The 20320-nt window shown below is 44.7% G+C and overlaps 1 protein-coding gene across 1 annotated transcript in view; it reads right to left on the bottom strand.

Annotated features, from left to right (window-relative positions):
- Positions 1 to 19584, bottom strand: part of LOC146172531 (nose resistant to fluoxetine protein 6-like) — a 60726-nt gene extending 41142 nt beyond the window's left edge. Inside the window, exons 1-5 of the mRNA XM_084586009.1 lie at positions 19503 to 19584; positions 16248 to 16419; positions 10425 to 10507; positions 3121 to 3243; positions 1107 to 1227 (exon numbers count right to left, since the gene is read on the bottom strand). Of these exons, the coding sequence (XP_084442135.1) occupies positions 1107 to 1227; positions 3121 to 3243; positions 10425 to 10507; positions 16248 to 16415 (495 nt within the window). The 5' untranslated portion in view covers positions 16416 to 16419; positions 19503 to 19584. The remainder of the gene's footprint in view (positions 1 to 1106; positions 1228 to 3120; positions 3244 to 10424; positions 10508 to 16247; positions 16420 to 19502) is intronic.
- Between the last annotated feature and the right edge of the window lie 736 nt (positions 19585 to 20320).

Below are 20320 nucleotides of genomic sequence, written 5' to 3'. Positions count from 1 at the left end.
TATAGCTGATGTTGATTCTGAGGACGGCGCCAATTGGACGTCGTTTTCTTGTTCCTTCTTTGCCTTCGTCCCTTTCGCGCCGCCCTCAGAATCAACATCATCTGTGCCCAAAGACACATCGGCAAGGAAATAGGAACGGTGGGAGTGAGTACAGCGCAAAACTGATCGCCGGACGCAGGCTCAGCGTGCGTATAACAAAATCGGCCTATGCCGAATGCATTGTAGCACGCCACACTACTTCTCTCATCTTACTCAGTAGAATAGAGGCTACCGCGCGAAATTTGGCTCAATCTTTCTTTTGGTATTCGAAATCTCATGCCTTTTCGCACAACGCGTCTATGTGTATCGGCTTCGAAATCGCAACTCATCTTCCATGACGATCTGTTACGCAGCAACTCCACGCTGTATACCAAGTGCGGCAACAAGGCGCATGTCGCCGGATCAGTGGTGGGCACTATTACTCCATCTGCTTTGTAAGTTGTAAGGCAGCCATGATTTATATAAAAACTTACGCCATTACCGTCACCGATGTACAGTCTTTGTCAAAAGTATAGAGCCAAGGGAGTCTGCTTTTGGGCCAGTTCCTGCGGCTTGTAATGAATTTCCGGTGTTCCAACTTTGTTGATGGCAAAAAGATTTTTTTCCTACCCCCTTCAGTGGGAAAGGCCTCAACTAATTCTACATCAGTGCCACTATTCGGCTCAGAAGCGGACCCCCCGGGCTCTACTGCTTTGACAAAGGCTATACATCTTGGAATTGTACCTATGCACCCAGCTTTGAGCCCACTAAAATTGCAATAAAAAAGAAAATGTGCGAACAGGATGAGCAGTAAATTTTTAATTCTGATAGCTACGCTTTTACAAAATGTATTTCCACAATTCTTCTTTGTGCACATTCGCGAAGTAATATTGCTCAGCATCGAAAGCCTAACGCACATGTTTTAGTTTGTTTCGCTGCGTATTTATGTGCCGTAATTTATGCGCAGTAAACAAACATCAGCACCTAGTATACACAGTTTGGTTTGTGAAGCGTTGTAAGTCCAGAATGGGACCCAACTTATATCTATGTTTCTGTGCTCATGCTACTATGAAAAACATATTTCTTACCTTGGGTATCTTTCTGTTCTTGAACCAAGAAACCAAGAAGAACGTGATGCATCCCGTGAAGTAGCACACCGCATGGTAGAAGGGGTAGAAATAGTAGTGGTAAAGAGTTTCCAAGGCACCTCTGCAAAGAAGCAAGGACGTAAAGAATGCCGTAAACGTACGACAAAAGAACAGCTTTGAGATGCTGTGCTTTTGAAATGTTTTGAATATTTTGGTGATGTTAAATTGTTTGCACATTTCATTTACTCTCAAAGGATGTGGAAATGTGTCGTTACAAGGCGCTCTCAATTATATTTGAATAAAATACTCTGCACACACGCCTAATGTAACAATATGTTGCTCCATCATGCATTAAATACGTTTTCGATTTACAATGATAAATAATTTATTTTTCTTTGTAACTCTGCTCTGTCTCTGGCCGCATTAAAGACTGGCTTACAATATTATGTAATCCTGATATAAGGTTAGCGCTCAATGAACGTGAACCGAACCTTCCAGTAATGGTTCGTTGTATCTTAAAGGGCGGAAGAGCAAGGGTATACTATTTGATACCAACTAATACCTAAAACTCATTTTTTTCAATACACTTAGACTTTCAAATGATATATGGAATAAATTAAATGATATATCTGCTAAACTGGGCCCTTTCCTGTAAACAATTGACTTATAGAAAACAAATAGTCAAAGTTTTCCATTAAGAAGGGGCACTGTAAGCCCTTTCTATGGTCTTCTTCATGATGATAGGTTGGCCATTCAAGACTTCCTTGTTGTGGATAGCATCTATTTCTATAGATAATTATCAAAAGACACAATGAAACTTTCCGGGGCACAGATTGCTAAAATAAAACTTAGAAAAACACTTGACTCCCCAGCACATAGCTTCTGCTTCTATGCAGCAATGAATGACGCTTCATTAACTCATGCGTATGATGAACACCCCCTCGCTAGGCAGTCCTGCACATGCGAAAGCGCGTGTATGTTCTAGTCATGAGAAATGATAATTGGCTGCATTCCTTTGCAGCATTATTAATTTTCAAGAAGAACTGGGTACCACACACTCTCATTAGGTTGGGGCGGACGTAAAAAACATTAGGAATACAAACACCCTTCCTGGAACTCTGTGCTGCGCATCAGATTGAAGGGACTGGTAAGAAAAAACGAATCGATCCGGGACGACAACATATCCTGTGTAGTGTTACGAACAGAGTAAGTACGCTATTCGCACTGCTGCATAAGATATATTGAACCAACTAACCGAGAAAGCAACTATTCCGGAAGACAAGTTTTTTTTTGTTCGCCGGAATGAAAAGTAAAAAACACTTCGTGCAGTGCACCGTGCATCAAGGAAAAAGAGAGATCTCATTTTGGAGTTACGTCCACAGAATGCTGAAGACAGTAAGCTGCGTTACTTGTTAATAGACGTTATGAGAATGTGGGTTACAGGAAGCAGTACAGAAGATTCACATACTGTATAGCTCGACATGCAAGAGAAAGATGAAATGCACAAAGGGGCAAACGTCATCACTATTTTATTACGAACCGCGATAATGACTTGGATATCACACTCCAAGAGGAATTCCATTTCGTCAATACGAAAAATGTGTACTTACCTCCCTTATCTATAGAGAATCATTATTTTTCTGGCTAAACTTTTGTTCTCTTTATTATTCAGCAACCCTGCGAGGGTGCCTAAAAAAAGGCCACCGTTCTGCCACGTTCACTTGCTCTATTACAAAGCCTGGAAAATTAGTTTGCTATATCGGTGTTATCGCCAACTTATCACGTTATTACAAAAGTAAAAGCAAGGAGACTAAATATTGTGGCTGCTTCTATGCGCCAAGCCCATCTTAAATCTCAACCATGGGAACTAAGAGAGGAATAGTGAAAGATGTGATAAATGCAATGGCACTGTTGCTTCCCGCTTCCTGTGATGCTGTGTAATCTTTTTTTTATGCGGCAGGCACGAACATGAGGCCTTTTGGCAGAGTGAAACACATGATGTCGATGCACTTACAATACAGACTCGTTGACTACCACTAGGAATGGCATCTTCCTGCTACCAGCGACTTGCCACGCTGCTACTGAACATCCTAACAGCGACAGGAGGGCGAATACAATGACGGGAACTTTTGGTCGGCTGAAAAAGAAGAATAAAATAAAAACCAAATGGCATAAGACCATGAATATCCAAATCACAAATCGGAGACAAGGTAACACATATCAGCAGCAAGCGGCGTGATTTGCGCGTCACACTGTAATGAAGCGATCACATGGCAGATGACAGCTATATGAAGGACGCTGCCTATTTCTCATGACGTAATCGGCACCCTAATCTAATTAGGCGACGTTTCATGAGACAGAAGATAGCATGGGAATGTAACCGGAAAGTTGATGGCTATAGTTAGGATGTTGATGGTTCGTACTTCTGATGGTTTTCGAAGTTTCTCGGTTCCCCAACGAAGTGCAGAATAAGATGCAGCCGGTTCACCAAAGTTAGACAAAATAGACACAATTTATTTGCATATTTACTAGTCGGGATCCAGATCGAGGATCAGGATCGAGACTCAGGATCGACGATCGAGATGAATATCAAGATACTTGAAGACTTTCCAGAGGTTCCATTTTAAGGCTTGCGAATTACGAGGGAAAATTTGGCTGTTTTCTAATCAACCAATCACAACCGTTAACGAAACCCCGCCCACGATAAGGCGGTGCCTTCACACTCTCTCCGGTCCTCCCACCACGCGGCTGGTCGATTGATGTAGCATCACTACTTGGACTGGCAAGTTCTTCGGAGCCGACGAAGGTGATCCATGCTCGTCCGCTGTCAGCCCACTGTCAGCCTTGTGTGAACTTGGGCTTTCAAACGGCCGCGTCTCAGTAGACTGTCAATTTATGGGCCTCCGGCCCCGCGGTCCTGACGCCCCACTTCTTTTTACGCAGCCGCAGTTTTCCAAGGCAGCGGTCTCCGCGAGGTGTGTCTTCCGATTGCAGCTGGAGGCGGCGGTTGGGCTGCCGCAAAAGGGGCACCGGCCGCTTCCGGACCTCAAAGAAACAGGTCGTCGTTCGCGAACACGTGCGCGTGCCCAAAACACTTCTCCAAACTGGATGCCAGTGAGAAAAAACGCACACAAACTCTGTCCTACAGCAACAGACCGCTTTTCCCATAATTCAATCGGTTTGGCGCCAACTGTCCAAATTCGTGACCAGTCGAACCTAACAGCAATTTTCGTGTAGTTGCAGCAAGTTCAATGAGTCCCGCGAGATTCCGAGAGCGCACGAACACGAGGCCCAGAAGACAAAACAAACTATTATGTATTGTCTCTCATTGGGTTCTAAATGTTGTCGCGCTATCTTGGGTTCTGTTACGCCATATTTTTAAGCTGCAGAAATGCGCGGGCTCTTCTGGCTTCTACTGCACCAAACTCACTGGCTCTTATCTGAAGTGAAGTATCTTATCATTTTCTCTTTGGCTCATTCATGTCCTCTCTTGAAGTTTTCCGTACACCGCGTACGTCTGTCATCTCTTCGGCTGCAGTCGCTGACTTTTGGCGCTTAATTGAAGTCAGATACAGAAGTAACACCTCTCTTATCACGTCACCAATGATAGAGAATAAATTGTGCAGGTAGGCATAGAAAACTCATATTATGCGCAGCTACAACTTTCAGACTAGTGTTTTTGCGATCCCGTGAAAGTACCCGAGAAACCGAAGTAAAAAATGTAACCTGCACGGTATTCTCGTAAAATGCAGTTAAATACGTTATTTAGTGGTAAATGCAATTCTGTGCTCCCTGAGAAAAATATATTCACAAAGTAAATCTGCTTCCAGCTAGTAATCGACTTCTTTATGCAGGCCATGTTTAATTTTATTTTTCGGTGTTAGTGTTATTGATGTGTTGAGATAATTTAGCTTCATATGTGTGTTTCATGTCACAGATGAGACAGAAAACGCTAGCATAGGTTTTGGTCCGGAGAATAGAATAAAAGAGTCTATGGTATTGTTATGGTATGACTAGGCTGTGTTCATTCCCGTTTTAAACAAAACCACCAAAAAACAGCCCCCGTAAAAAAAAAAAAAAAAAGAACGGAGTGCTAGCCCAGGACACGATATTGACGGCAAACTTCCCATATCTCCTTCAGAGCACAGAAACAGGCCTGCGGGAATTCAAAAAATGGTGTTCATGGGGGTGAGATGCTGTAAGCTATGCCACGCTGGCCGCCGAAGCACACCCGCTAGCACATCCGTTGTTTAAGCAATGGACGATTGACGGAAGTATGTAATTCAGCTTCTCGACAAGACTTGTTTCCTAACGAAAAGAACTAGAGACGAGACTCCCGTGTTCTTTATTGATGTAGTAGGAGGATACCTGCTGGGAGAGCGGCCATATGAATTCCGTAAATATGAACTGAGACAGACCGTGCGGTACGAGTGCAATATGAGAAGCTCGAGTCTAGTTCAACGGTTACCGCCAGTAGGCTCTGAGTGCTATCATGGAGCCTGCTTTTCATAGGAAACTGCATGTATGTTACTGGCTGCAGTTAGCCCAAGCGTCTTTAGATATTTTAGGTAGAACGAGAGGAAGAATATGAGTACACGGTATCAAAAATAGCACTGAACAAGGGTAGAGGGGGAGGTGAAGCCTGGGTTCCTAGGTCGAGCCAATGTTTCGACAAGTAGACTTGTCTTCCTCTGGGCCCAGACGAAGACAAGTCCATGTGGCGAAACGTGCCGAAATCGTCAAGAAAGTAAAATATGCGGAGCTTAAAATATGTAAATAAACGTATAAAAACTGATCCCACATTGCGGGGCGTTACGTCTTATAGATCACCGCCTTCCAAGGTATTAATGCAGAGTGCCTACTCTTTATTGCTTGCGGTAATACAAAGTAATTTTACTCCTCGGCCTTAAAGAAGCTAAAAACATAATTTCAGTGAATTGCTTTGCATGCCTGCTGCAATTATTGAATTATGGCAATATAATATCATCGGTAGCAAGACCCATATTTTGGTGCCTAATCATTCGTAGCAAGAGAACCTAAAATTATAAAACAATCAAAATATACGCGATCTCTCTCACAATCTAATTATCTGGAAAAAAGCAAGTGAATATGTGCCAAAACGGCTAACCGACAAAAAGCAAACTTCGTGGGCAAAGAAGACAGTCGCCTATATATTGCCTCGCATTTATTCACGAAGTTGCTATTCTGCATACATTTTTGTCTTGCCTCTTCTTAGTTGTCTTCTCAACAGCGCAGCTTTTCTTTGTTTCAAAACATGCCCTAATTCATACGTGCAGTAGTGCATCAATGTCACAATGTGTTATCTTTTATGCCATGCTCTGTTTGAAGCTTTCCGTCGCAGTTCTACATATACCGAATACTTGCTGTGGTGCCATGTTTATCGTTTGCGCTAGGGCGCTATCCTGTCAAAATATAAACAGACAGGTGGAGGGCCACTTTGCTCGTTGAAAAGTGTGCTGAAGACAGTCCACATACTGGCGGTACGGAATTGTGGAATGAGCTGGGATTAGAAGGGCTACCTGTCTTAAATTGGTTTAAACGAACAAGGCATACTGTCTGGTTCGCACGCGTAACAAAAGGTAGAAGAGGGGTAAAGAGAGGTATGCAGCTCACGGAGACCTCGCAGAACCTAGTTTGAGAATCATTGGTTTATATGAAGGGAAGGGTGGCAGTATCTGTCACACTTTGTGGACATCTGAACATGCCATAAGGGAAGGGAGGAAGGAGGAGTGAATGAAGAAAGGAAAAAAAAGCTGCCATAGGGGAGAGCTCCGGAATAGTTTTGACCACCTGGGATCTTTAACCTGCTCTGACATCGCACCATCAGTACCTATGTTCGAACTCTACGGCAGCGTCATCATATTTTTACGAGAAGAAGACGACGAAGTGCTTTCTTCCCTTGCTTCGCGGAAGGGTCAGGATGACAAAGTGGGACTGTTTCTCCGTGGGGCTGCTCGCTGCTATGTCAGTCGCAGCCGTCTTGTAAATATACTGTAAATAGATTCTTCACGTAACATCTTGGTGGAGGTGCGGCCGTTTATCCCGCCGTCAGCCTCCGCACAACGGAAATCCGAAGCGACCGCCAGATTTCCTGCCCGGCGATGTCTCAAGATAACGTCCCCGCCCCACCGGAGGCCTTGCCATCGGTCTTCCTCACCCACCCGCGCAATCCTGGCTGTTTTACTGGTACGGACACAGCGGACGTAGAAGAATAAATACGCAAGTACGAACGTGTCAGCAAATATATAATCGCTGGGACCCAACCCTGATGCTAGCCAATGTTGTTTTTTACCTCGAGAGCACTGCGCTAGCCTGGTATGAGACCCACGAAGACCAGGTAACAAGTTAGGATGCTTGTAAAGAGAAGCTCTGCGAACTCTGGAAAACCCCTCGGTCGAGAACTGAACTCAAATATAACTCTCGGGACGGGACCTGTGTCCAGACATCTACTGGATCATACATGGCCTACATTTTACAGCAGAACGCGACTTTCCTGGCTATCAGGCTCCCGTGTCTGTAGAGTTGGTACCCTCTTCTATGGGTCGACCAACGGCGGCCGATCTCCTCGCCGGGTTGGCGCGATAGCCAGCAACGACTCCGCGTGGATGCTGGCGGAGAGCGTGCGAGTTGAACGCGTGCAAACGTGCCGTCGTCGTTTTTAGCCAGAACGAGCGCTTTCACGATGGTAGCCGAGAGGAATATCTCTTGTGGTGCATAGCGAATGAAATGTACGCGTGATCACAGATTTATCATTTCAAGAGATCGCTACAAAGCCTGGATATAAGATCACAGGTGAGCACGAACTACTTACTGTTCCGGGTGTCATAACTAAGGTTAACAAAAAGAGTAGTGATAAGTTTTGAAATGTTTTCGAACATAGTTTACGAAGTGCCAAGTCGTAACCTATGCATTGTCCGAACCATTATCGAATCAACTCGGCAGCTCCAGGTATCACCTATTCCCGCGGTTACACGCAAAAAAAGCGCACGAAAAAGCATGTGAACGCCAACGCTAGAGAAGCAGCGCAGCAGCATTGGCAAATTTTTTTTTCCTTTGCAACAAGGAGTTCACTAACTGTTCTAGCAAAAGTTTGCGATACGTATTGCCGCACAAAGAGACTTGTTACCGGACTTTGCTTCGATGCAGTGTGACAGGGTCGCCAGAACTACGCGAACACGCTGCTGACGGACAAAGTCGACTAGTTGTTTTCGCAGTGACGAGGTCATCGCCAGAAGTGTAAGCTACATTTGCAAGCATCATATTATCAATTGCAACACAGTACTGGGATAAAATTAAGTTAAAATCATCCCTGTTGGAAATTGCTGACACATTCCGAGTTGCTGGTAGAAGTGAAAACTGCAAAAGAACCAAGTTTCTGCACACATGCTGCATGTGTGCAGCATATCAGCTGATTCTGGTGCGGCTCGGCTTACCCGGTTGCTTGCACGCTAGCCCCGGTGCTGCGGCGTCGCTGAACTTAATATCTTTATATTTTTATGAAGTAACCCTATTTGCCATAAGGCATCAACATGTGTAAACTATATGCTGTTTGCGCTGGCTGATTCCAAAACACTGTATACCGTGGCTGTCACGCCACAGAGGAGGCCTAGTGACAGCCAGAAAGTAGCGCACGTTCATTAGTGCCGTCGTCCACAGCGCTCGTGAATGGCAGCCCTGCGGTAACCTCGCGGCACCCAGTGCTGCGCGCAACCGATACGAATTTGTGTGTTTTCATGATCAGTTGAGGGCAGGTTTTCTTTTTTGACGCACTTTCCATTTAATTAAAACATGCCGCATAAATGATCGATGCTGCAGTGACGGGACGGAACTACAGTGCGGTGTTGCTGCGCCGTCGGTCGGCACTCAAAGGTTGACGACGCCTATTTCATGTGTTGCTCCTGATACGTGATCTAAAGCAGAAGTGCACAATATTGAATCGAGCCAGCTCATGTGCTTTTCGCACTCAGGTGCCGACGCGCATCTCCAGTCCACAGACGCCGCAACATTCTGCGTTAACGACGCGAACCGAAGCTCGAAGCTAAGAGGATCATCATGCATGCAGCACACAAGATGAATTTCGCAGCTACCGGAGTGTGTCCATTACGTTGTGGCCGTCGTGACTGCAGCGAATGGCAACAGCGAAGCCAGCTCATGTGCTTTTCGCACTCAGGTGCCGACGCGCACCTCCAGTCCACAGACGCCGCAACATTCTGCGTTAACGACGCGAACCGAAGCTCGAAGCTAAGAGGATCATCATGCATGCAGCACAAAAGATGAATTTCGCAGCTACCGGAGTGTGTCCATTACGTTGTGGCCGTCGTGACTGCAGCGAATGGCAACCTCTAGCGGTCTCTCACGTGCAGTACTTAGTGATCACAAGCAGAAACTGTTCAAATCTCAGCGCCAAGCGGGGACCAATCGACCGGTGAATTTCAAAAAAGAATTTTGAAATTTTGAAAATAAATTCCTGGTTTAGTTCCAAGGCGTTATACTTTGAGCGAATGTTAAAAAGTATTCCTTCTGCACATTGAAAGCGTTATTCAGTGGACTTTCTTGCATTTTCATAGCCCCTTTAAAGAGTGCTGTTAGACAAGCCGTACATAAATGCCTGCCCTGAAGCTCCTGTCAGAGCGCTCACAAATATGGCTACTATGAAGATGCTTTCTAGAAGGACCTTCATTCACTTGCAATCTCCTTACAGGTTATTCACAAACCGTAAGACGTTTCTGGGGCTGTACGGGTTTTTCCACAGAGTGGGCTGCGATGACTTTATTTTAAAAAATTGGCTGGGGCTTAGCTTTGGTGAAGCCTGGTAGGTTGCGAAAACTAGCAGCAGAGAGGCGACGCGTCGTCTTTTGCGGAAGCATGGGGACTGACTTCGCAGACGATGAACGCAAGTATATACCTCCGGCTCCGCCACCTACCTCTCTATTGTGATATCAAAGCGAGTGCAGCGCCTCCAACAGAAGAAACGCAATGCACCCCGTCTTCACGCGTGGCTATCAGCCGCCGCTACGCGACGACTAGACTTGGTAGCCCGTCTCTCGCTCCTGATATGATGTCAGAGGTCTAGCGCGCAGAGCCTCTAGCGGGAAGAGCGCGGCGCGCCGCGGTTACCGGCCGCCGCTACGCGACGGCTCGACTTGATAGCCTGTCTCTCACCCTGGTATGACGTCAGAGGTCATTATAAAGGTCAAACGTGGCTACCTGCCACCGCTATGCGAAACGCCCTTCATGAGCACAGTATTGTTTTCGCAATAAAAATAACTATTAGAGCAAGGCAGATAGCTAACTTACGTTTTCAGCAGAATCAGCATCGGTAAGGCCACAAGGAATAATTGGAAGTCGGTGGAGAGGTACCAGAGATGCATGAGCACAGGCTGGAGAAGAATATGTGCCAGTAAATGTTATGCTTATTCACAGTTTTCTATGTATGAGATACTACAGCTGAGGCATGAACAGCATATCTCAGTAATTTTTAGCATTTAGCGATGCAGCGCGTACTTCTTTCAAATTGTACACATAGCTGTTTCAGAAAACCTAGGTGAGACATGACACTGCAGTCTTTGCGTACACAATATCCTGCGAGGCGAACGTTTTTTCTTTTATGAATAATACTCATTAGCAGAAACGTTACAAAAATGTTTGATCTAATATATACAGCGCTTTTATTAAGCACTTAGGAATGCGTGCATGTTCACAGTTGTAATTGCAAGTGTGCACAAGCAAAAGCAGAAAGGATGCTGGGACCAAGCTGACCTTTGCGCACACGTTCTTTAGTAAGCCACACGTAAACACCTCTGTGGCAGCAGCGATGACTGAGCCAGTACCACATAATCACTACCTGCTATTGGCATCTGAACGCAAGCATTTGGTTTTAATTGTTACCTTTTACTATGTCACTGTGTTATGTGCTGCGTGTGCGGAAGGTTTGGCGGATGCAAGCAACGAGGAGGCTACAGCACTGGCGCTGGCACACTCACCAGTATTTAATGCACGCCACAAGCCAACCACCTACACAAAGCAAACAAACGCGGCCTCTGCCAGCAGCTGGTAGCGCGGACAAGAATTTGCATGAGGGCGGTAAGAGCACATGCTATAAAGTAACAGAGAAAGCACCGTAAAGACAGACATCCTGCGCTTTTCAAAATGATATAGGGCAAAGTTTTCAATCAATGTCTCTTTGATCATGCAAAGAAGATTTTCTGTATTCATAAAACCTCTTGTACGGCGTCGTTTTAAAACAAAAGCTCTTCTGTGCGCCAAAAGATTCAAATGCTCATGAGGTGTGAAGCCTCTGTCTGGTCGGAGTTTGGAGGTGACATGGCAGATCACTCATTGGTCGGAGGTTTCTGAGGCCCCCTCTCTTATTGTTTCTTGCCTATTTTGCATATAATAAACATGTGCATAACATTAGCAGTAACGGTATTTGTGGCAGTAGGCGGGAATTGAGATAGGCCACACCAAGCGGCGTGAACAGCGGTAGAGAAGGCAACAACAGTGTAATCTACATCTGCCATCTGCCAATATCCCGACTAACTTTATGACCAATATAAACTGCCAAGAGAACGACAGGCAAGGTTGGCATGAAAAGCGGCCTGCCTTCAGCGAAAAGCTTAAGAATATTTCACAGTGTCCTTGTCTGCGACTGAAAGCTTTCTGAATGATTTAAAAAATATTCTTCATGCAAGCTTATTAACACGCAGTCAAATCAATAGAAGTCAAGCAGAGACAAATAAATAGAGCTTTTCGTCAACAATTTCATTAGAGTCATGTTAAAACTCCTCCATTTATGTATAATTGTTTGCCCTTAAATTTGAACTCGATTGATTTATTGGATCCCTTTCATTCATGTCGCGCATTCAGTAGGTCCTCTATTATCCATTTCGCCATCTGAAAGTTCTGCGTTCGATGCTAACGCAACCGAATCAACCAAGTTTTTATTTCAGCTCAGTTTCTTTCTTTTGCTTACACAATCGTCCCTTACAAATTTGCAGTGAATCCCAATACTTGTTACCTGATCCTGGATTTCTATCACCAAGCTCAGTAAGTCATTGGGATGTGGAAGAACGGACGGAAAAATGAACGTGCAAATTTAACAGGGTGGAAATTTGAGCTAATTTCGGTGACAGCGTCTTGCCCCCTCTCTCTGCTTCATCTCGTGTTAGCGCTGTTTTAGCCACAAAAGGTGAAAATGTCTATTCCTGCAATAGAATTACCAAATTGACCTTCTTGATTCTGATTTAGGAGGACCATATCGCACTCCGACCTCAAAGGCTGCCAATACCTGTGGTGAGTCCAGTTCTTAATTAGTTTAATGAGCCAATGCTTAAAATGATCGAATTCCGAAACTTGGTATTTGAAAGCACTTGAGTTTAGGTACAATGCACTGCACACCTTTAAAATAGTGTCGAATCGCATCTTGATAGCTTTCTCTACATTATCAATTACTAAAACGGGGGCTGTACTCGATGCATAGAAAGTACAAAGCATGCCATTCTCTAAGGCGGCATGCGTTCAAACCAATTCAATATCATTTTCCTTCTACAAGGGTGTCATTGTGGACGAATGAACATTTCCACCGCGTGTGTTTCCTAAACATGCACTGGCATTGGACAGTACACTTGGGCCTTGCTTTTCTTCTTCATCGAAAAGCTACCACCATGGTCCTGATTTGATCCCGCGCCATTGGATTCAGCAACAGAGTGGCCTAATTAAATTGCCAATTAAGAAAAGTATTATTTGTGTTAAGCTTTGCTGCTGACGGCATTCAATTTCTTGATATAATTTTGCACATATGCTAGGACTGAGATAATTTTTTTTTTTGAAACTCAAGAGTTTTTGGAGTCGAACTGCCTTATATACACTAGGAATTAATGCGAAATAATGGTTTTAGTTAGTTAATTTGGGTAGTGGAAACAATTAGAACTGAGAAGTATATATACTTAGTAGTCTTAAGCAGTAGAAATAATTAGTAGTGCTAATTAGGAGAACTGTTAGGAGTGCTAAGTAGTCGGCCTATATTCAACCAATTGTTGCTCTAATGCAATGTGTCGTTGGTTCCTAGTTTGCACTATGATGCGGTAATGTAAGACCTCTGAAGTGCCGCGCGCAGTGAATGCTCCGCAGTGGTGCACAAGTAGCTCACTCGGCTCGCAAGCAAAATGGACACATATTGATTCCGCTTCTTTCCTCTTTTCGTTCCTGAAAAGATGCTTTTACTTCTCCACATACTGTTTTAATGCTCTTTTTTAGGTTCCGACCCTGCCGACAGCGTCACAACCCTGCCGAATTGCTATGCGGAGCACGTTCCAACTGGGCCACATCTCGCAACGTTGTGACATCTCAAAATTTACCGTCGAATCAGCACTCGCCAATATCACCTACCACTTGCACCTGTAAGAACAGATAGCAACTTGATTACCAAATTTGCTGCTGTTAGAGAAGCTGATCATGTAGTAAGGTCTACGGGCGTGACCGGGCGCCGATTGGACAGCGGGTGTGGGGCGAAACGAGACCAAGCGACCCTGTCTAGATCTACCGAGGATTTCCATGACAAGCGGAAGACGTCACCCACCGTTTCTCTGGACGGCAACCCCAATGCAAGCACAATAAAGTTGAATAGGTACTCGATAATTTCTCATAAAATCACAAGCTGTATCACCTACCTGATGACCGCCTTGCCGTACAAACCACCTGACAGAGAGCACAGGCGTATCTATTGTTCTTCTTATAACACAAGTCTATATCCATTGAAAAAATCGCCTTCTGGTGCGGAGTTTGGCAATAATCGTCTCTGTGCCATATTTGCACGATGGCATGTTGTCTGGTGTAATCTTTCTGACATTCTTTCGGCTGCATGCCAGCGTAGTAACTGCTGCCGAACCGAACTGGATGCTTGGAATGGTGTCACAGTGCTACACATCCTGAAGCTCCCAAAGGTTGCCATAATATTGTGGAGCCCATAAAAGCTTTTTTTTGCGTCTTTTTTTTTTGCGTGTGAGGAACACCTCAGAAGACAGGAAGATGTAAGAAACAGGTGCCGTCGATCTCCACAAATTGCGTACGGTCCTTTTATTAGGCGGCAATCCTGTTTTTTAAAGTTAAAATGACTGCGATTACTTTAAAGAAGCAATCTACTGTCCAATGCCTTATCAAAATAATTATGAAAATCGAGAAAGACTAGACTATACTTGTCCTGAGTTATATAAAGTAGTGCTCAAATTATGAATGGCTGTAACTGTGTTATAGTAGAATTTTTTTTTCTACAACCATGTCGGCAGGGGTTTGAAGATGCGTTAGTTTTTAATACGCGATGAGTGTGACTAGCGACAACATGCTCAAGCATCTTACAAAAAGCGATGTAAGGAAAATAGTTCATAACGACAGCAAAGGAACACGATCACAAGAAAAGAAAGCATGCAACAACTTGCTCAGAAAATTCCATTACTCAAATAAGGGAAATGGATCGATAGTTTCTCAGACACGACCTGTCACCTTTCTCTTAAAGAGAAATAATTTGGCTTTAAGCCAATCACTAGGCAGCGAAGAAGATGATTGTGATGCACAGAACATTCTGATTCAAAAAAACGCTAGCGGCACTACAAGTGCCTTAAGGAAGCGTTCATGACATTGCCAGGGCCGAGGAAACATTTGGGAGCTAATTTTAGTGACATTTTGAGCCCCACTTCATGACACATAATTGTTATTATTAGCCGATTGATCATATAGAAACTTGGAATCAGGTTTAAAAACATGGAGCGCAAATACTAGTTAAAACGTTCAGCAATAGTTTCATGCCACGTGACAACATTTCCGTTCACAAAAAGCTCATAAGTGAGCTTACGATAGTTGCAAATATTGTCCCAATGCCGAGGACAGCAAGCGCGGAGACAGGTGTTGCACTTAAACTCTTTATTGGGCTTCTCTACGCCCTTAAACTAATGAAGTAACTGTGGCAGCAATAGCAGCAAACGTGCTCGCCGGTCATCGAAATAGGCATGCCTGTTGCATTTGACAGTGCTCAAATTAAAATAGGCGATAAACTTTCTAGATAACCGGCCAAAGGAATCTGCATGCATGGAAACGTCTGGAACGGCAAGCAAACAGTTGCGCTTCTCAGCGATGGCCCATAAAAAATCTCGATGCATCACGCGTTACTAAGAAAGCGATAAAGGCGCGCTTAGCAATACCCAGCATGAACAAACAAAAACCACAAGATCGGTCCGTGCACCACAGACATGGTGATAAGGCCATGTGCCAGCTGGCTGTTGGAAGCAACAAAATAAATACTTCACGTTTGGTTTGGTTTGCTTTCTGAGGTTTCACGTCCCAAAGCAACTCAGGCTGTGAGAGACGCCATAGTGGAGGACTCCGGAAATTTCGATCATCTGGGATTCCTTAACGTGCACTGACATCGCACAGCACACGGGTGCCTTGCTTTCCGCCCGCATCGAAAAGCGGCCGCCGAGGCCAGATTGGATCCCGCACCCTTGGGAACAGTATTCTAGCACCCGAACCACTGCGCCACCTCAGCGGGGAAAATGTTTCAGAGGTTCGTAGGTTCATTTTTTAAAACTGTGGAAGGCTTTCTCTAAAATAATGTTGTCAAATCGATTTCACGCTCAGCTTTAAGCTTGTTCAATATTCCAGATTTTGGTGGCCTTTCCTTTGAGGGACGCTTGACATTCCTTTTCAAATGAATAATAGCCTCCAACTTGCGTTCAGAGGTATGCTAAATGCGAAACAAATATTATGAGATCACCCTGAACACCACACAAAGAACGGCTGCCTAACAATTGTGCTGAAAAATCCCGTAATATTTTTGGTATCACTTCATTTCGCAGTTTCTGCTTACACTTCCTGCTCACATCAACACTGAGGCAAGTAAGCCGTTCACTGCCTTAGGGCTTCTGTGTCAATAACACAGGTTTCTTCATTTCGAGGATCTGACGAGAAAACAGAAAGGAAGAAGGAGGAGTGTTTTTTTTTTGGGGGGGGGGGGAGAGGGGGAAGCCACTCATCTCAGTCAATATGAATCCTTTCGTATGAAGCGATAAACGTGCACACTATAAATATCAAAAATTGTCTTAAGTGGTGCCAGTTGGCATAGATTCTTACATTACTCGTGTCCATGTTGAAGGCGTAGTTCTGCACGTTTAGCAATAAATACATCCACTGTCTCCGGAATTCGTCGTCGACCTTGTCGAAGAGTGTCTTAGCCCCAGGTCCAGAGGCGATGAGAGGCAGCAGTTTCCAACACATCAGCATAAAAAACAATGTAGGCATCGTTCTGAAAGACGAGGCTCTTTATCAATCTGCGTACAACACGCGTGGTATACGTGCCACGGTCTCAGTAGAAGGACAAATGAAATAAAGGTTCATCATAACGATTCTTGCCCAAGGTGCTTTCAAGTGTCTACCTATCATTTGAGCGCTGGCGCTGATAGGCAATCATTTGAGCGCTGGCGCTGATAGGCAATCATTTGTTTGAGCGAAATATTTATTCGGTCCATTTGTCAAAATTTTCTTGCCTAAAAAAAGTTAGTTATTTCGTTGGTTTGGTTTATGGGGTTTAATGTCCCTTAGCGACTAAGGCTATGAGAGACGCTGTAGTGAAATGCACCGGAAGTTTGGACTACCAGGGGTTTAGTAACGTGCGCTGGTATTGTACGGCACACGGGCGCCTAGCTTTTCTCCTCCCTTGAAAAGCGGTCGCCGTGGCCGAGATTAGATCTCGCATCTTTGGGCACAGTAGTCAGTCGCTTTTGCCACTGCACCACCGCGGTGGCTATTTCGATGCGGAAGAAACACAGAAGCATACGGATTTTTCTACGCTTTTGCAGTTTTTAGCATTCAGTTAAACGAACATTTTGAAACGTTATCTTGCTTTCCACTGTTTTTACCCCATAGTTATATGCAAGTTGCGTGATATACGGGCAGTGTTTTCCGTCGAATATTTAGGGGAATCCCTCAAGGTGGAATAAATTTGTAGTAAGGGAGTAATTACTCATTGAAATGCCCCCAAGCGCTGATAGGGTAGTATTTTCATCGAACGTGCCTATTCATCTAATTCTGCTGAGCTTTCCTCAGTTTATTTTTCCTACATTATTCTACGTCGCATTGATTTCTGCTGAGGCATTATTTATCTGCAATTTTGTTGCGGGATTAGTACTCAATTTTACATTGATGAGTTACTCTTTGTTATCTATTTTGTATAGTCGAGCTTCATAATATTCACACGAGTGGTTTTTTAATTTATTCATCATTAATATACGTACCTGTTATCAGTCACACATTGCTACTCCTACCATCTTTTAGATATCCTTTATCACCGCATTTACACATTACCTACCGAAGCTTTCCACATGCCGACGAAACGTTTTTGCATTCATAGCCCACCTAATGCTTTCGCACTAACAGACAAGCCGTATGCGGCCTGCCCCGTTCGGTTACAATTATTTTCTGGAACATGGGCCTCCGCTCTTAAGTTATAATATAGAAATGTAAGTGAAATGCCCCTGAGTTTAACTTGTTCATAGCTATGAGCAGTTTAATGCAGTGAGAAATGGCTCTATATTTAAACGGATAAGCTAAATTGGACTTAAGTGCGGCAGCAAGCTTTCCTCTTGTTTACCTTTTTATAACTTTTGTGTGTCTTTCAGCTCATCGTGCAAGACAGTCAGCTTCGAATCCGCAGGAAAACCACACCCATCCATGCCTGACACGCTGCACAGCACTTCAGCCCGATTAAACCAATCTATATGAACATGTCTGAGTGGTCTAGGGACCGCCTGTCAGATGCTGAATCCAATAGTACCGAGATGGATTCCATGGCACACTCCTTAAATAGTTCTTTAGAACTTGGTCTTGTCGTACAGCCTTGTGATGTTGCAGAACTAGCCCACGAAATAGTTTTCCACCATGGCATCGGCCAACTACTACCTACCATAGGCGTGCTCATGATGCTCCCAATCGTTACAGGATAACGACTTAACGGCTTGAGAGAAAGTTACACATTTAGTTTTAGGCCACTAGAAACGAGTAGAAATCACTTGATTCATCTGCACAGCCATCGCCTTATAGCGTGTGGCAAGAACTAGCTTTGACGTCTGTTCTAGTAATGCATATGTATTTGTACCTGGCAAATATCCTGGGCTAGTACAGTTGTTTGGCCCATACACTGTTGAAAACGAGGACGTGGGTTCGATCTTATCTGCCGCGGTCACGTTTCGGTGGAGGAGAAACGGAAGTACCTGATGTGGTGTGCGGTCAGGGCACGTTAATTAAACCGAGATTGTCAACATTAGACCAGATCCGTTAGCTATGGCGGCCCTCACAATCCGTGTTCATTCGAAACCTAAAACCCCATCTACAGTCGATCCTGGGTATATCGAACTCCGAGGGAATATCTTATTAGAACTATCGATAATTCGACACACAATATTTCAACCTATGAGCTTCTCTGTAACCGAGAAGCGTGCATACTGCTAGCGGCGTGGTTCCTGCCGCAATACGCATCCCACCGGCGTACTGGCAGCCCACCGCTTGCAAACGGGAGCTGCTTCTCGATACGTTCACGCGCGCGAACCTACGTGTCGCGCGTCACTTTGCACCAGGACTCGAAAAGAGGGGGGTACCCCAGCGTACTCCTCCGCGGGCGCGAGAATGCTGTCTGGAGATTTCCTAGGCACATACAGAGGTTTCAAGGTTCGCGTTATGTGCCGTGTGACACAGGGGCCTTTGAAGATGTGGTTAACATTGAAGTTGCTCCGAACCACGCTTCGGTAAATGCCATGATTGGTCATAACAGGTCTAATTATGTTACTGGTGCAATATAAACGTAATTATTAGACTCGACTAACGTATAAGTGGTTTCTTCTGCTTCAGCAGCGAAGTAGGGCACGAGGGAGCTGCCACAAGCTTTTGAACAGGAAGGCTACTTTGTCGCACGACTGTCAGTGCATCGAACTTCGGCTTCTTAGGCTGACCTCAGTGTCATGTAAAAAACATGCATGCCAGACCGAAGCTGACTTGTGGTTTTACACCGTTAACATTTCCAGCAGGCGACTGAGGCTACGCAGCGAATGCAGCGCAGGCAGTAGCTCCGCACGCGAGAGGTTCTCGAGAGACACCATTAAAATAAATGCCCCTTGCAGGAACACAGCGCGTAGATCAATATACCTATCTCCGCTGAACGGCAGTTCACAAAAGGCGAACACCACTCCTTACATTTGCATGAAATTTTCACGGGTATATCTGAGAGTTCGATCTAAGCAATAATTTCATATATCCTGGTTTGATATACCGGGATCACTGTACAAACCATTCAGTACCATACTACACCCTATCCCACATTACCTCACTAAAACATACCTGATAAGTCTTCTCACAACAGCACACAGGAAAACAACAACTCCACTCCTCTTCTGTTTATTTACGGCCAAAGCCACGAGATATCCACTGCAACAGAAAGCAAAAGAATGCGCATGTTGCGGCCTATATACTTTTAGATTCAGAGACCTATGTGAAGTTTCAAGTGCTGTTTCGCATAATGGTGCAGAAATTGCTGCGGACGGCATAGCGCGGGCTCTTAGTAAAGCGTCAAGCGTCCATCAGCGCACAGTACTTGTTTACGTAGCCCTGCCTTCTACAATGACCACCACAACCGGCCGAATTCGCTCTGTTGGGAGCAGACGTTTGCAAATATCTTCAAACGAAGCGTTTCATATGACATGAATCATCAGGCTTCTGATTAAGTAATAAGCAGGCGTAGTTTTAAAAAGCAGCCGATGCCGAGTGCATGGCGGTGGCTTCTCGGGTGAAGTGAATGCAAGTGGTCCCTTCCTGCATGATTCAGTGACTCGCTTATTTTAATGCAAACGACGTATAAAATCCCTGCAGTTACTGTTCTCGCATCGCTTGCGATGCGGAAGCATTGACAAGATTCCAATGCGAGTAAATAGGCACCGGCGGTCTACATTGTCATGCCTAGTCGCCAGGTTTGCTCGCCCGTTGCTGCCGCGGTAGTGGGCCCGAGCAAGGTTAAAACCAAGCCAGACGTGCAGCTCCACTGAAATATATTTTGATGCTAAAGGGAAGGCAAAGCTTACGACGAATATAAAAACAAACTCGCGACAAAAGTCAAAAACGTAGTGGCCAGTGAAGCAGCGCATTGCCCCAGCTGCTAAACA

The sequence above is a fragment of the Amblyomma maculatum genome, unplaced genomic scaffold (assembly GCF_055883805.1).
Source record: "Amblyomma maculatum isolate TAMU_Amacu unplaced genomic scaffold, ASM5588380v1 scaffold_13, whole genome shotgun sequence".
In the NCBI taxonomy this organism is placed as follows: Eukaryota; Metazoa; Arthropoda; class Arachnida; order Ixodida; family Ixodidae; genus Amblyomma; species Amblyomma maculatum.
The sequence above is the reverse complement of the archived record's forward strand: the minus strand, read 5'-3'. Positions and strand labels throughout refer to the sequence as shown.